Here is a 17411-nt window from a genome sequence, read left to right as displayed (position 1 = left end):
CTAAGTTTGGCAGCCCATCATTGAGGGAGCATATTAATTAAAATAACAAGTATCTATAGATGATGTAAATCCACACTATAGTGGAATTAATGATGGTATTTCCAGCCTGACCTCGAATGACAGGGGTATTCAGCGGTATTAAACAGATCTTTTAAAGTTAACAGAAAATGCTGACATCAAAACTACATTGAAGGTTAACATTGCAAATTCCTGATTTAGAGCCAAAGGTGAAAAACCATCTGTTAAGGGCTATCTGGACCACAGGGTTTTGCTAAGTTCTGTACACTGCCACAGGAAATCATCTTGACTTGAAAACTCAATGACCAGATTATTACTTGGTTATTTTATTCAATAGTATCTCTACTTACGTAAATCCTTTCTTATTTATAATTTACACTATGGGTTACAAGCAAAATTATTTGCTTGCAAAGTTCAAAATTCTTAATTTACAATTCTACTGGTAGAATTTTATAAATACCAACCTCCTTATTAAGGAAGTTTTGTTTTTGAAATACACATAAAAGTGCAACAAAATTGTCTAATTTTGGCCAACAGCCAAATACCCTCCTAAAAATGTGTGTTTTCTAGAGATAGGAAACTGTAACTAATTTTAGAATAACCACCTTCTCTATTAAGAAAACTATATAGTACATAGCTATAAAGATAGCTACATACATGTGTGTGTAGGCACATGGGGGCACACACATGTAAGTACAGAGGACACAGATAAATCCTGAAATGTACCAGAAATGAAAATATTCATGCAGTTGATATTTGCAATGATCAGCCTATTTGCTCTACTTCATTTCATTTTCTCATTTAGTTTTACTTAGCATTTATAAGTAACTCACTTTATGTTGATCAATGAGTGTCCGAAGAGCATCCTCATCGTCTGGGAGAACGCCATGGAAACGAAGGGTTTGCTCTGCCTCTGCCAGCCACTCCAAGAGGGCGTGTACCACTGAGTGAAATTCCTCTGCCTAATAGTTCACACACACACATGCCAAACAAGATACCCAAATACACCTGTTAGCAAAACTTACAGAACCCCATAGTAGATTACTCCCCTTGTTGGAAAAAAAAAGTCTGAAGTTTAAGTTGATTAACTATATGCATTAATCCCCCATTAAAAAGATAAGAATATATAGTGCTGCATTTTACAAACGTAAGAAAACATCTCATATAGCAAAAAGACCTATATGAAGCCACGTTCACCATTTTAACAACCTGATTTTAGATGGAATAGTAGCCCATCACCCATCCTTCAAGGTGAAAAATTACTCAAGCAGCACTTTCACGTGAAGATGAGAAAACCTTCTGTGAATAACAAGTTCTTGGGGCTGTTGGGATGGGAAGAGAGCAAGGGAAGGCTGCCTTAAGAACTTTCTTCACTCCTCGGTACTTTACTACATCAGTTTTTGTTGAGGCTCCAATAGCTTTCAACATTTAACTATAACACACATGATTTTTACCTGACGTAGGGCTGCTTCTAACCGTGACTGCTTTGATATAGAGAGTGCACACACAGTCTCCCAGCGTGTACTTAATTCTTGCATCTGGACCTTGACCCAGGAGGAGTCGTCTCGGCTGCCTTCGATCAGTTCTCGGGCTGAGCGCTTCAGGGCCTGCACACTGCTAGTTCTTTTCCCCAGCTCCTTTTGGAACACCTAAGAGCACCGTATTTTTTTTTTTAATTAATTTTCACTTACAAAAATAAAACAGTAATATAAACTGTTTGAAACATGTGTGTATATAACAACACATTTAGATTTCTAAGACCTATAGTTTAACACAAATGTTCTTCACAGAATCTTCAGGTTTGATATGATACATTGTTCCTATTTAAGCATCAAGGACAAAGTCTTATATAAATTTACCCTGTCTTGTAATAGTCTCCTGAGGAAACAACATAACAATTACCTAATTGTTTGAATGGCAAACTGGAGTGAAATAATGGTGGTCAGCCTTCTTTATTTCAATTCTACAAAAAAAATTCATCAAATTCCTTTTTTCTATGACCTTTTAATGCGATGTCCCAATTCCTCTCCAATCATTAGTGTGAGTGCCAAGTGCAGGTTGGCTGCTGCAATATTTTAAATTATTAAACATATTTAAGAGACTAACATGACTAGACAATTCTCGTGTCTGTCCATGGGGTCTTAAGAGATAATGGCCAGGAAGCTCATATGGAGTTGGATTATAGTCCTTTTTTTTTTTCCATAACACGCCTTCATCTTTCATGGCATCTTGGGTAGGGTAGTGATACATAACGTCAAATTTTAGAGATTTAGATTTTGATGAACTCTTGATGGGCCAGGAGTTAAACTGGCTTCTTTTTGGAATAGATTTAACCCAAAAAATGAGCTTGGGTTTTTCATTTCTGATTCAGGAGTCTGTATATGAAATTAGATCTTTCAAATAACGAACCTTCTGTCTGGAATAAAATTAATGTATTTTTCTGAAAAATAATTACAAATGAGTATTACCAAGCACATTTTATAATTTTAGCTTTATCCACATGTTTTTATTCTGATACTCAGGTCATTCACAGAAGTCAGCCCATCAAAAACAATCCAAACCCAATGGGATGAATTCCTTGACTGATTTCACTCTAAGAGTGGTAAACTAGATGGGCCTGCAGATACAAATACACACACCCATACACACACATGCACGTAAGCATAGAAGGTACACTATCTAAATATTCCATTTGTTATCAAACTAGTCCAGTAATTTTGAGTAGACTTTCCAATGAACTTTGTACACTTAAACTTCTTCTTGAGACTTCCAATTGTATTGCTAATGCTGAGTGATTAATTTATTCTTGCAAATCTGGCAAGTGTCTAGGGTAGTAAATATTTAGACAGTGAGCTTATAAAAATGGCATTATGTAAAAAGTAACATTACAGTATTCATTACTCATTGACTGCATGCCAGGGAGTAAGAAACGTTTCTATTAATCATGCACAAAACATCTGTTTATTTCAATATAGGCAGGACAAAGTAATTTTAAAAATTTTAAATTTTTGTAGGCCTGATCAATGTTCCTCAACTACTCTTTTATTTCCTGTTAATATTCAAATGTAACACTTTTGTTATAGATAGGATGAAAAGAGATCCCGAAAAAGGAAAACAAATATGCAACAGTTGCCAACAATTTAGAAAAGAATGGTTAAGACTGAAATAGCATAACATGGAAGTATAAAGAAAGCATTCTAAAGTGGCATGCATTTGCTAAACTCAAAAACTATAAAGAGGAAACATAACATGAATTCTACTAGAGTGCTTTAAAATATTTGTATACAAAGTCAAGTTTGATAAACCCATTCTACATTAGTACAGTGCTTCATGTTTTTCCCAAAAGTCTTTCAATGTGATCATAATTTAGGACCTTAGACTCAGTACGAGATGGACATCAAAAATATCATCTTTGATTTGCACAAAAGTTAATATAGATGTCTGGAGAGTGCAAGGAAACCAACTTTCTTGAGGTAAGTAATAATCAAATCTCTCATAGTACATTAGAATAGACAGTACATGTTGTCTCATAAATTGCCATGGTTCAAGGGGCAAGGTTTAAACAGTCTTTAAAAAAGAAAAGCAGCTGATTACGATCCCCATGGATAATATCACAAATCCATACGCTAATGCGATATCTTACTTCCAAGTCAATTGAACAAATAATTTTAAATTATACTACATGCTTACTTAAATGAATAACATGAGAGTAAAACATTATTGAAACATGTCTTAAAGCATCAGAGAATGAAATTATTTTCCAAGTTCTACAAAGTCCTTAGAAATGGTAATAAAAGATAAAACTATTTCACTGATACCAAAGTGAAATTCCCTATCACTTTTAAAGTTGGCTCCTTGATTCTGTCCAAACTTACACATATTTCAATATTAAAGATTGTTACAGAGTATATGTCTCTTGAGTTTAAAAGACTAAGTGGTTATTTTTGCCTCTATACTCAAAATAACCAAATAACAAGATAAAATAAAATGTCCCAGATCAAAATACCTTGTGATTATCGATCAGATTCATCACTAAATCAATGTCTCCATGGACAGGTTGGTCTTCCGCCAGCTGGGGTTCAACTCTGTACAACCAATCAATGAGGGCCTGCAAGGCATCTGTGAATTGTCCAGAAAATAACAGGGCTTCCTCCAATTTGTTTTGTCTGGGGAAAAAAGTGGAAAAATCAATGCGAGCAACAAAAACCCTACCCTATATATCTGAACACCTAAAAATTCATTTATGAAGGCTGAGCACTGCTGTTTCTTTGCTTTGCTTATAAAATAACACAACTTTTCTAAACATATCTTCTCTAAATACACAGCATCTGTTCCAGGAAAATTTCCTCATGATCACCTTCCTAAATCACTGACTTTTCATAAAATATGCCTTTTTAATTAAAAGAAAAAAAAATTATCAGACAGTAAAATGTTCTTTTTTGGTATGTAGTTCTATGAACTTTAACACATGTATAGATTCATTTAGCCACCACCACAATCAAGATACATAACAGCTCCATCATAACCAGAAATCTCCCTCATGTTATCTCTTTATATTAGACTCTCTCTGCATCCCTAACTCCTGGCATCAACCGGATTTCTATCACTGAAATTTTGTCTTTTCAAAAACATCATATAAATGGAATCATACGGTATATAGCCCTTTGAGATTGGAGAAGCCAAGATTAAAAACAAACAAAAAAACAAAAACAAAAAAACTAGCATAGCAAAAACTTACTGTGACGTTCCCTAGAACTGAACATAATATTCTACTTAATCTTGATTGTGACAAAAGTAATTAGACTAAGGATCAATGAAAGTTTTGAAAACACAAGATACTATCTTTGAACTCTCTATGTACTTTCTTGAAAACTTAAAATTTTTAAAATAAATCTTGGACCTTCAATGATTCAAGTGTAATGAGAAAAAGAAAGATTGGAAAAGGGTGAATTCGAGGGGAATGCAGCAGCAACTTCAGGAGTCCCTTATCCACCCATATAGAAGCCTGTATTTTATTTCAAGCCCAATTGTAAGCCCCTAAGGGGTATGAAGCAGGGGAATGACAAGCTCTCATTTACATTTTAAAGAGATCACCCTAGTAGTAAGTGGAAGTTGGATTAAAGGGGGACAAAAGCAGACTTGGGGAGACCCAACTGAAGGCAATTGCTGTAGTCCAGGTGAGAGATGACAGAGCCTTGGAAGATAATGACATTTTGAGTGCAATGAGTAAACTAAAGAATGATGAACAGAAAATGTTTCTCAGTGGAGGTGTCATGTGAATAGGGTAGTAACGAAGGAGCAGTTCCCCAGGCAAAGGGGGTATTTAAGGTTCCTAAAATTTCCCTGCAGGGCCCCCCTGTTTTTTTGTTTTTTTGTTTTTTTTTTGAAAAAGGTCTACAAAGTAACCATACTGCCTTTAAGAACATTTTACCTTTCCACAGATTTTCCACATATAGTATCCCATTTGTCTCTGAGTTCACTCAGCATGTCATCAAGTTTCAGATTGTCACCAGCCAGGAAGGTTTTCTCCTTCAGAGACCGTCCAGTTCTGTTAGTGGTGTCATAGACAGAATGCTTGGCTCCAAGGGATTTCTGAAACTCCTATATTTAGCAAGAAAAAAATGTGCATTTCTATTTTGGGTTAACAAACGAATAAGCATGAGCTAACAAACAACAGGCATCCCTAATAAATAGAGTCCAAACACTGCAAAATATAAGTAATCAAGTCAGATAGTGCAGCACCATACCTTGCATAGCAATATCAGGGTAGAAAAGAAACTTGAAACTTTCTAATCGGAGGATTTTTCTCAAAAGTCAGGTGTCTCTGAGAGTACCTTCTATAATCTATAAAATAACTTTAAAGCAAAATAAAACCTGGACCTTTTCTAAATATAGACTGCAAAGAGCATAACAATTATGATAAAATTGAGTTGCTAATAAATTACTGAAAAACCCATGGGTTTGGAGGGGGAAATACGGCTAACACTCTGTTAGTAACTATGGGCCAGTATGGACAGAGTGACTCAATAATACAGAAACTTACTACAGTTTTGTGTCAAACAGATTTACTGTCATACATTTCAGATATTCACAATATCCAAATTTTTTAAATAATTTTATCTCTAAACCAGGATGCAGGACAAATAAGAAGCACATTTCTAGGTTTCCATGTTTGCACTATTGCCCAATCTGGTCACACCATTTGGGAAGCCTCACTTTCTCCTCTCAGCCTACATAAATCCCTCTCAAAGTCTCAAAATATCTTCAGACTGCTTTTCCAGTACCACATGGCTATATTTCTAACAAAACATGTATTAATAAAACAAACAGAAAACATGGTTAACATGGTTAACCTTTAATGTGCACTTGTGTGGGGTTCGGGCAGTGAATTATATTCTTTCTTCACAACTCAATATAAGCTTTTACAGATCAGGGACAATATCTTTGTAGACTGCTCATTATCATCTTATACTTACTAGGTGTTTACAAGTGTTTAACAGAAGGATTAGAAAGGGTGTCACAACGGCTATTGAATATATGCCTCAAGGATAAGAAGGAAGAAAATCAACTTTATTGGAAGCATACAAGCTCACACAATGATACCAAATAAACACTAATATAGTGGTTCTCCATCCTGGTACCCCATAAGAATCACCCCAGGAGCTTTTAAAAAAAATAACCATAGGAAGAAGTAAAACTATTTTTATTTGCAGCTGATATGATCTTTATATAGCAAACCCAAAGGAAACCAATAAAAAACTGCTAGAACTTATTAATAAACAAGTTCAAGAATTTAATTCAAGTTGCAGTTTACCAGATCAATATATGAAAATCAATTTTATTTTTATACACCAGCAACAAACAATCTGAAAACAAAATTGAACAGTTCCGTTTACTATTGCATCAAAAAGAATAAGATACTTAGGCATACACTTAACAAAAGAAGTGTAGGACTTGTATACTGAAAACAGCAAAATGTTGAAAGACATTAAAATCTAAATATATGGAAAAACATTCCATGTTCATAGATCAGAAGACTTATTAATATTGTTATGATGGCAATACTCCCTAAACTGGTCTACAGATTTAATGTGATTCCTATAAAATTCCAGCTGCTGCTTTTGCAGAAAGTGACAAGCTAATCATAAAATTCATAGGAAATTGCAAGGGACTCAGAATAGTTAGAGCAATTCTGAAAAAAGAAGAACAAAGTTGAAGGAGTTACACTTCCTGACTTTTTCTCTTAAACTTTTGAGATGCTGTCAAACTTACAGGATAGTTGCAAAAATAATACAAACTCACATAAATAACTCCAAGATATGATCCCATCTCCTGCCCCAGACACCGAGATCCACATTTCCTGATTTTAAAACTTATTACACAGCTGCAGTAAAAAAGAATGTGTGATACCGCCGTAAGGTCAGACATTAATTAAACGAAATACAATTGAGAGTCCTGAAATAAACCTTTACATTTACAGTCATCAGATTTTCAATAAAGGTGCCAAGATTATTCAATGAAGAAAGAAGAATCTTTTCAATAATATTGCTGGGCCAACTGAATATTCACATGCAAAGGAATAAAAATGGACCCTTCCTTAGATCATATACAAAAATCAACTCAAAATGCATCATATAACGTAAAGGTAAAAGTTAAAACTATAAAAGTCTTATTAGAAAACATAGGTGTAAATCTTCATGACCTTAGGTAATGGTTTCTTAGATATGACACTGACATACAAGCAACAAGAGCAAAAAATAGATAAATCAGACTACATCAAAATTCAAAACTTCTGTACTGCAAATGGTATCATTAAGATAGTGAAAATACAAGCCACAGAAGAGAGAAAATATTTGCAATAATATATCTATAAGGGACTAATATCCAGAATATGTAAACAATTCTTTAACTCAATAATAAAAAAATCAAATAGCATGATTTAAAAATGGGCATTTGAATAGACATTTCTCCAGAGAAGATACACATTCAATGACCAATAAAAGTATCAAAAAATGTTCAACATCATTAGCCATTAAGAAACTGCAAATCCAAACCACATTGAGATACTATTTCATACCCACTAAAATGACTACAATAAAAAAGACAGATAAAAACAAGTGTTAAGGAGGATGTAGAGGAATTGGAACCTTCATACATTGCTGGCAGGGGTATAAAGTGGTGCAGCTCCTTTGGAAAACAGTTTGGAAGTTCTTCAAAGTATTAAACATTGAGTTATAAGATCCAACAATTCTAGTCCTAGGTATATATCCAAGAGAAATGAAAACATATGTCCAAGCAAACACTGAAAAAGGAATGTTCATAGCAGCACTGTTCATAAGAGCTAAAAAGTGCAAACACCTCAAAGGTCCATCAACATATACCAACATATACCAACAAATGGTATATTCATATAATTGAATATTATTCAGCCATTAAAAGGGATGAAACACTGATACATACTCCAACATGGATGAAACTTGAAAACATTTATGCTAAGTGAAAAGAAGCCAGTCACAAAAGACCACACATTGTATGTTTCTGTTTATATGGAATGTCCAAAATAGGCAAATCTATGGGGACATGGAGTGGTTGCTTAGGGCTGAGGGAGGGTAAGGAGGATGGGGAGTGACTGCAAATGGATGGAAAGCTTCTTTTGTGGAGTGATGAAAATATTTTAAACTTCGATTGTGGGGATAGTTGTACAACTCTTTGACTACACTAAAACCACTGAATACTTTAAATGAGTGACTTTTATGGTATATACATTATATTGTTTAAATAACACCAATGCTTGGGCCCCACTCCAGACATATTGAATATGAGTCTCCAGGAAGGGGCTAGACATGAGCATTTTTTTAACAGCTCCCTAAGTAACTCTACTATGTACTCAGAGTTGAAAACAACTGTCTAAACCAATGAACTGATCTTATCTAACATTTTGGGGGAAAGAGAGAACATGTGACTCAAAGGATTTAGAAAGCATGTCAGATATAAGAAAGGTTTGAAAGGACTACTGCCACACATCACTCAGCACAGCACCAGGATTTTTACCGTTTCTATTATCAACAACATCATCACCATCACCATCATCATGCAAGGGCAGGATGGATTCATGCCAAGTTTTAGATTGTGTTTTGCTATATTATTTCACCATGTAGGCCCCAATCCAAAACAAGGCAGCTCAGATGCTGATCTCCTTTTCCTAGCTGAAACTCCACTCCTAGGAATCTTTCCAGATTTCTGGGATCAGAACTGAGCTTTTCTTCTATGCATTTTCCTTGCAATTTATATAGGGCTCTTCACAGTCTGTCTTTTGTTGTTATCATTTATGTATGCGATTCATTCCCTAGCTTGGAAGCACCTAGAATGCCAGGAAAATATCAACTTCATCTTTATATAAGGATATTAAACTTGTTGAAATGGAAGAGCTTGTGACACAGTATCTGAAAGGCCTCAAAGAATGTTTTTTATCTTCCCATTATGTTCCAAGAATATTTTAAGTTTGAGGTTTTCCAAATAACAGAAAAAAAAGGTCTACCTTCCATAACTGCCAGCTCTAAAGAAGAATGATTGATTACAAGGAGTATATCTATAAACATACTTTTACATAGAATGTGTAAAAATACAAGTGTTCATAGAAACACCTTTAATCAATTAATTTACTACCTGCATATCCTCTGTGTACTAAGAAAAATACTAGAATTTAGGTCTGTGTGTCTGACTTAAGTTCTGTTTTCACAACAGGCTGAATTCCTGGATTTTGATGGCTCTGTATGCAACATCTTGTGTATGGAGCTAAGGAGTTCACTTGAATAACATTAAGATGGTCTTTTCTGAACTGAATCAAAGAACTTTGGAGAGCCAATTCTGCAGCCACAAATTTTCTGTTACTCTAAACTCGTAGAACAGATTGTTTTAGTGAAGCTTAACATTATTAATCCTCATATACCAGGTAGGCCTCCTGAATTTAAAGGTAAGAAAGTAACTGTGTCAAATTTTGATGTTTAACAGAGAAGAGATATGTAACTCTAACCAGAATGTACAACTTGTTTTGTTTTTTGGCTTTTCTAGATGAAGAGCTCCATCTTTTATTTATTTCAGGATTGCTGATATATAATTGGCATATATGGTAAAACACAAGACAGTTAACACGATGATAAAATTTAAATTCCATCAAACCACTAAAAATCCTTTGCATATTTTGCTCATTTTTTGTAGATACTCTGTGTTAAACACAGCAAACTCTTATTTTTGCTAATTGGTATCTACAAAGCACTAACAATTTCTAAAGTCAGCTGTTTTTCTAATATGCATATGTGACTACCTAATACAAAGACATAGATTCTTATATGACTAGAAAACATAATTTTACATAAGAACAAGATATTAGTAATTTATTATTCTGTAAGAAGCAATGTACCTAGTGGAAAAAGTGCTGATCTTGTGGAATCAGAAACCTTGGGTTCTAGAGCTGCCTCTAGTACTACTACATTTCAGTTTTCTCATCAGTAGAGTCTTAGCTAACCTACACACTTCACAAAACTGTTCTGAGGATCAAAAGAGAATATATATAATCTGGAAGCTTTGTTAGCTGTAAAATGCTATGCAAATGTGCTATTTTGCAAATAACTTAAGGACACCTTTTTCTAACAAGTTATCATTGCTTCTGAAAGCTACGTATTTTAAGTATTTCAATATAATTGAGCTATTTATTTTTCTTATATTAGGAGGCAACTGCACCCGGGAACTTATTAGCAATAAACACCACATATCATACTTTTTTGGCACTTCATCTGTATTTATTATTTTTGCATGTTATTCTACTCTAAACAGAATGCTATTGTATAGAGTCACAGTTATGGACAAATACTTTTTTTACACAGCAGGCATATATTATAGTTGACTGTAGGAAAGATTACAGCTTTTTAAAGACAAAAGTACCCAAATGATGAATAGATGAGACTTCTTTTAAAACTGGTTTAATGGATCATCTTGTATCTTTATCTCAGAGAAATGATGACTTTGGCAATAGGTCACACTAGGAAAATGAACTAATAGAGTTCTCTCCATATTCCTATTTCTAGATTCTCCAGCTTTAATATGCAATAAACTTTCATAAGTCTAGATGAGCTATGCTCAAGTTCAAATAAGATATTCTATTTTGAGAAAGAGCCTCTCCTTTTTCTATCAGAGGGGAAGGAAGGTGTTATTCAGCCACTGTGTTGCCAATATTGGAGGTGGCAGCTCACTGGTAGCAGGGACCAGCAGAATAAGCCAGTCCTAAGCCCTCACTCTATTCAAAGAACAGGTGCTCAATGTTTCCTTCCATCACCCTCGATCGTAACTCTGAGGTTGGATCCATGGATGGAAGCCACCAGCCTGTGTAAAGGTGATGACTAGAATTTCTGATGATGATAAATCTTAGATTGCCCCAATTTTCTCCAGGCTTTTAAACCATCATGTTCCAAGCAATGATTTACATGTAGATGCCTAAAACTGTAAAATTGTGTTTGCAAGAACCACTCTCTTTAGAACCCACATTTTCACCCTGGTGGCTGATTATCACTTACAAATGGTATGATAGAAAGACCCAAAGTCAAAAGAGTCTAGAGGATAAAATATAAACGGTAAAAAAATATTTTAAAATGCATCTGTATGCTTCTCATATATACATGGAAGCCACTGTCTATATGTCTTTGTGGGAAGGGATGGAATTTTATACACATACAGACACATATACAATAAAGTAACAATTTAGGTAGGGCAACAAATTTTTACTCTTTAAAAGAATCTAAATGGCAAAAAAAATTATTTCATGGAAAGATGCCATTACTTTTTAATACAGAATTATTTTTAAGGTGGACATTCAGTCTATGAAACAAATTACAAGACAGTTGTCGTTAAAAATTGAATGGCAATGTTCAAAAAACAATAAAGGCTTATATGTTTTAGAATATAGAAAACTTCCAGTTTTAACTTTGTATGTTTTTTTTTTAACAATTAACCCTGGAGTCATTAATGAAAGGTCACCGGAAAGACATCATGGCCACTTGGCCAATGTGAAGGGCAGCTGGATTTAAATTTAATACAGGTCCACACTGGATAGCCTTTTTTCTCTAGTGATAAATATATACAAGATCAAATAATAATTTTAAGTTGATCGCAAGACATATAATAAGACAGCATGCTTTTAATAATTATAGCTCTACCGTATGCTTTTCGTAATTATAGACTCACCTTATGCTGGGTAAGTTGTGTTTTTATTTTGTCTGGATCATTGGCGATTTCCAGTTCAGAATCCAAAGACTTTTCTGATTCTTCTAGCCACTCCATAAGTTTACTCCATGCTTCATGGAACTGAAAAAGAAATACACATCTTTGTCCAAAAAACTTTCAAGCCTACACTGTATTTGAAAACTAGCATATTTTAAAACAAATTAATATTAATAGAAATACTGAAAATTATTAACTCAAAATTTCCCCTCAAGGGGAAAAAAGTAATACTTTTGTCAGCAGATTACAAAACATCTTGATAATACCTAGCATTTATGGTGTGCCCCATGGTCACTCTGTTATAATTCATTCAAACACCTCAGCTTTAACGAAAATACAAACGGGCCTATAAAAGGTTAGGGATCACCAGGGAGAACTTTCACCCCTTTCTTTTGCTTAATAATTATGAAACCCTTGGATTTTTTTTTCTGTCCACTGCTGTCTCTTGACAGACTGGTTTTACTTCTTACATAAGTTGTTTAATACCTATGTTAAGAAAAAAGAACAAAAAGAGGGAGGAGACAGGATAAAGTTTAAAAATTGGTTTTAAAAAGTAGCAAGAACAAAAATAGGCACTCATATTTAATACAAAAGCTGCTTCACATCTTTATTGCTGCTATCGAAATCCTCAAATTATTGCCCATGACTCACGTATGTTTTATATGTAAGAGCACCCACACTACTTGCGGTCTAACAAAATATAATTCTCTTCAACATCGATGATGTTTCAAATAATCTGATGCTATCTATTTCATTCCAGGCATAATCCCTTCTCTATTTACCATAAAGTGCTAGTGGATACTACTTTCGGATACCAAATTGCGAAATTGGTTATAAATTATTTCCCACAATAACTTACATGAACAAATACATAACAAAAAACTTAAATAATCCAAATAAAACCTGTCGTATACCAAAGCACATTAATATTGAAGTAACAAAAAGACATTTAACAGTAAGAGCACAGTAAGATCAAAGGATCACAAAGCTGTAAGGGCTCCTTAGAGATCATCTCATCATAAACCTGCTCTCTGGTACATCCCTCCCACAACTCTCCTCAATTTAAACATGAGACAATGGCGGCCAGAATAGGCACATGAATTGCCAAAGTCAGAGGACTACGATCAACATCTGAGTCAAAAACTGAGATATTACAGTAGTAAGAAAGAAACGAAAGAAGCAGCTGGTCATGCTGTTGAGTAGTCTGACTGCAAATATCATGTATTATAACAGTCGGATGGTAAGTCCAATGTTATAAATGCACTGGTTCTAAGGCTAGGCCTCCTTTAAAGTATCTTTAAACCATATAAATAGAGAAAATGCTAGACATTTGCCCTGGAAATAGAAAACACTTAAAAAGTTAATTAAACAAAATGAGAAAAATAAAATTGATTAAAATGGTGAAAGGAGGAAGACGGTGGACAATTGGCTACTGGAATCCAGAGACTTTTATAAATTAGTTGTTCATAAACTCAAGAAATGCCTGTACTACAGATGGCACTGTGTCACATATGCGGAGAGAAAAAAGGCAAGTTCAGAATTAATTCTGTCTTAAGGAAACATTAGAGACCAAGTCTATTCCAGAAACTCACTTATAACAAATATTACACCTTCCACTCAAAAAAGGATATATGGCATGCAATCTTGTAACAGTTATTTCCAAAGCCTTTGACAAATTTATACTGATAGTTTTAGACACTGAAACACTGACTACTATGACATCTTTCGCATCACCCAACTGAGCTAGCCTCCCAAAACAATAGAGCATACCACCAGTGCTAGGAAAACACAACTAAATGGGGTAAAAAGGGTAATTATCAAATTCAGCATCAATATTATACTGTTTACAGAAAAAAATCAAAGATACATGCCAAGCAAGGTGGGTACATTTCTCTCTTTCCTGGAGTACAGAGATGCACGGAGACACATCATTTTACTACTCTTTGTTTAGTCTAGAATGGGAACGCTGGTAGAAAGAGTAAGGAAAATTCCTTGTGAGAGTCTCTAGATTAAAAAAAAAATGCAGCCTAGAAAGATTCACACAATTAATGTCCAAGTGGGATGAAGCTATATCAAAACATTAGAGAAGAAATTATTACTTCATTAACAAGGGCACAGATTCATAGAGGTGAGGAGTGCCAACCAACTCAGACACAGAATTTGTAGTTTCAGAAAGCCTTTGCCTGAAAGAATAAATGTTGGCTGTCAGCTCTGATAGTATGTGAAGAGTTAGGGAAAGGTAGCAATATAATAAACTATGATACCTCACTTTGAGTATGAGAGTGCAGGATGAAAGGGAAGAGCAACAGAATGAAACAAAACAAAAGCCCAATAGCAAAAATTATGTGTTTTTTTGGGGTCTTAATGATAATGGCCATCTGTAAAGTCAAGCTATAATCAGTCTTTTCAAGATTAGTCCCCAGAACCTGAAGCTGTTGCCAGGATGTCAGCACCCAAACTAAGGCCACAGCCTTTTTATAAAATAACTACCCTGGCTCTGTGCTGTTGATTTGTTACACCTAAGTTAGCCTGCAATAAAAGCACGATAATAACATAATATATATTTTAATATCTAGAACTTATTTGTGCCTGGTTCAGAGTTTTTATAAACATTCACCTGCTTGGCCCTCTTCCTTGCATCATCCAAAGATCTTCCTCTTTCTACTAATCGTTGAACCACTTTTTCCCATCGACTCTGTATGCTGATAAGCAGATTCTTAATTAGGACAACATCTTGTTTTTGACTAAAATATTTCAAGTGGGTTCCAGTTTTGTCCAGCTCTATTATCTGCTCACGGTGAGAATTCACTTCATTGGCAAAGACCTTTACCCAAAAAAAAAAAAAAGGACATAAATAGAGACAAGTGAGAAACTGATCTTACAAATGGTATCATAAACTGAAATTGTTTTAAAGGACAAAAGAAAGTTTTCAAACTACCAAAAATTGATGTTTTTGACATTAAACAGCCCAGTTTCTAAAAGATCTGAAAGGAGAACACTATTCATGTGTGTGAGTCACTACATACCTTGTGTTCATCGATTTGAAACAAGACTGTGTCTAGAATAAGACTTGGCCGAGAGGCTACATTTAGAGTCTGTTCAGCCTGGGTAAGCCAGTTGATGAAGTCTTGGAGAGAATTGTGAAACTCCATTGCCAAATTGAGGGCCTCTTCCAGTTTAGTCTGCAAAGACAGATTATTTAGTATTTCATGAGATTAAGAGGCTTGTTCTTATTTTTTTTTTTTTTTCAGTTTAACCATTCTCTGGCAGATTTCCTTTCCATCCCTATTTATTCATAATCTATATTAACTAAACAGTTTATGAATGTAATGGGCTTTCACTGAAATACTGACAAACTAACCCCATTTAAGTATAATGAAAAGCATCTCACTGTTATAAAATTTCAATATACATAAAATTGTCTTTTTGGCATTCAACCACAGAACCCAATTACAAAACGGAGTTTTAAAAAGAAAAATTGACATTCAGACAATTAATTTTTGCATCAAAACTATGAAATATATGTTGTGTTCTATCAGTTTGATGGTATGCAATTTAGTATTACTAGCCTATCATTTTTTTTACAGAATTAAAACAGTAATATTAAGATTTCTTAGATTATTGATTCTGTGGTTTAAAAATATGACAAAAAGAAAAACATATTCACAATTTAACAAACGTTAGTCTCTTTCTCATGTTATGTGTTTTTAAAATATATATACAAATATCTTGCTCTCTCGATCTTTCTTTCTTCCCATACACACAGCTATCTGCTTAATAAGTGTGGCATTAGGATAGAATTATTTAAAAATACACCTGAGATATCCTTGCTCTACAATATATGTTCATCTGAACAGATCTGTGTTAACTCTGTTCTCCTATGTGAAGACTGAGCCCATAAATCCTCTGGTTGTATATAAATAAAACTTAAAAATGGATCAATAAAAATTCTACTCCTTATAGTTTTATTCAGAAATCAGGCAAAATCCATGAAATAAAACAAGTAAAACATTGATTATATTATATTAATCAAAGCACATACTTTCCTTTCATTGAGCTTCATTTCCACCGATTCCCATTTTTCTTTCAAGTTATTTATGTCTTGGTCAATATTTGTCTCTGCAGATTTGGGGCATCTTGCAAGCATCTGCTGGCCTTTCTGCATAAGACTCTTATATGTTTCTTCTTTAACTTCAAAGGCAGCACAGACTTCCTAAATTGAAATACCCCCAAGTTACATAACCTTTAAGAGAATAAAATCTAAGAGTTCTATTTTTCCAGGTTATCAGTCCCAAGACCTTAACATCTTTTCATCTCTATCTGGCATATGAACTCCGACACAACATTTCACATGTTGAAACAATACCTGATCCAATAGTCATATCCCGTTCACCAAGAAATCTCAGAAATAGGGCTTCTATCATAAATCCATCCAATCAAGATAAGGTTGTGAAGAAATATTCAAACTTTGAAATCACAAAAGCCAAACTTCTGGTACTCTGAATATTGTCATTATTAACACTTTTAAAACTTTCAGTATGTATCTTCTATAGTGACTATAAGAAAATATTGCTTAAACAAATTCACAATTTAAGACCAATGAAGTAAAAGTTAAACTTCATTTAAAAAGTGAAGCCAGCTCTATTCCATTGCTTCAATTATAATGTGGCTCAAACGTTAGCTCCCACTTAAAATTCATATATTCTAGGTCTCATTAACATTTTCAACCTTTTAGTTCTTTTTTGCAATTGAGATATAATTCACATACCTTAAAATTCACCTTTTTAAAGTGTACTATTCAATGATTTTAGTATATTCACAATAGTGGCCAACCATCACTACAATCTAATTCCAGAACATTTTTATCACCCCAAAACTTTATAATGCCTTAAGCCTTTTGGAAAACAACCAATTTCTAAACATTTTTCCAATATTCACCTATTAAGCTTTTAATTCTAAAACAAAAATTTTAAATATAGCTAAAAACTCAGGAAATGAAAATATTCCAGGTTTTCTAGTTTTGTTTCTAAGACAACCAAATCAAAAGAACACTACTGAAACAGGTGTTATAAATATCAATAGCTCTTTAAAATTCTTTAAATCAAGGGATTTCTGTAAAC

General features: G+C 34.0%; 1 protein-coding gene across 25 annotated transcripts in view; it reads right to left on the bottom strand.

The window, feature by feature from the left end:
- Window positions 1-17411, bottom strand: part of DST (dystonin) — a 489857-nt gene that overhangs the window by 21622 nt on the left and 450824 nt on the right. For all 25 annotated transcript variants that reach the window (XM_037843232.1, XM_037843222.1, XM_037843223.1 and 22 more), the window contains 8 exons: window positions 16334-16504; window positions 15318-15473; window positions 14909-15115; window positions 12256-12375; window positions 5450-5619; window positions 4025-4184; window positions 1473-1667; window positions 852-980 (listed from right to left, as the gene is read on the bottom strand). In XM_037843232.1, coding sequence (XP_037699160.1) covers window positions 852-980; window positions 1473-1667; window positions 4025-4184; window positions 5450-5619; window positions 12256-12375; window positions 14909-15115; window positions 15318-15473; window positions 16334-16504 — 1308 coding nt within the window. The remainder of the gene's footprint in view (window positions 1-851; window positions 981-1472; window positions 1668-4024; window positions 4185-5449; window positions 5620-12255; window positions 12376-14908; window positions 15116-15317; window positions 15474-16333; window positions 16505-17411) is intronic.

This window comes from Choloepus didactylus, chromosome 7 (assembly GCF_015220235.1).
Source record: "Choloepus didactylus isolate mChoDid1 chromosome 7, mChoDid1.pri, whole genome shotgun sequence".
Classification (NCBI taxonomy): Eukaryota; Metazoa; Chordata; class Mammalia; order Pilosa; family Megalonychidae; genus Choloepus; species Choloepus didactylus.
The sequence above is the reverse complement of the archived record's forward strand: the minus strand, read 5'-3'. Positions and strand labels throughout refer to the sequence as shown.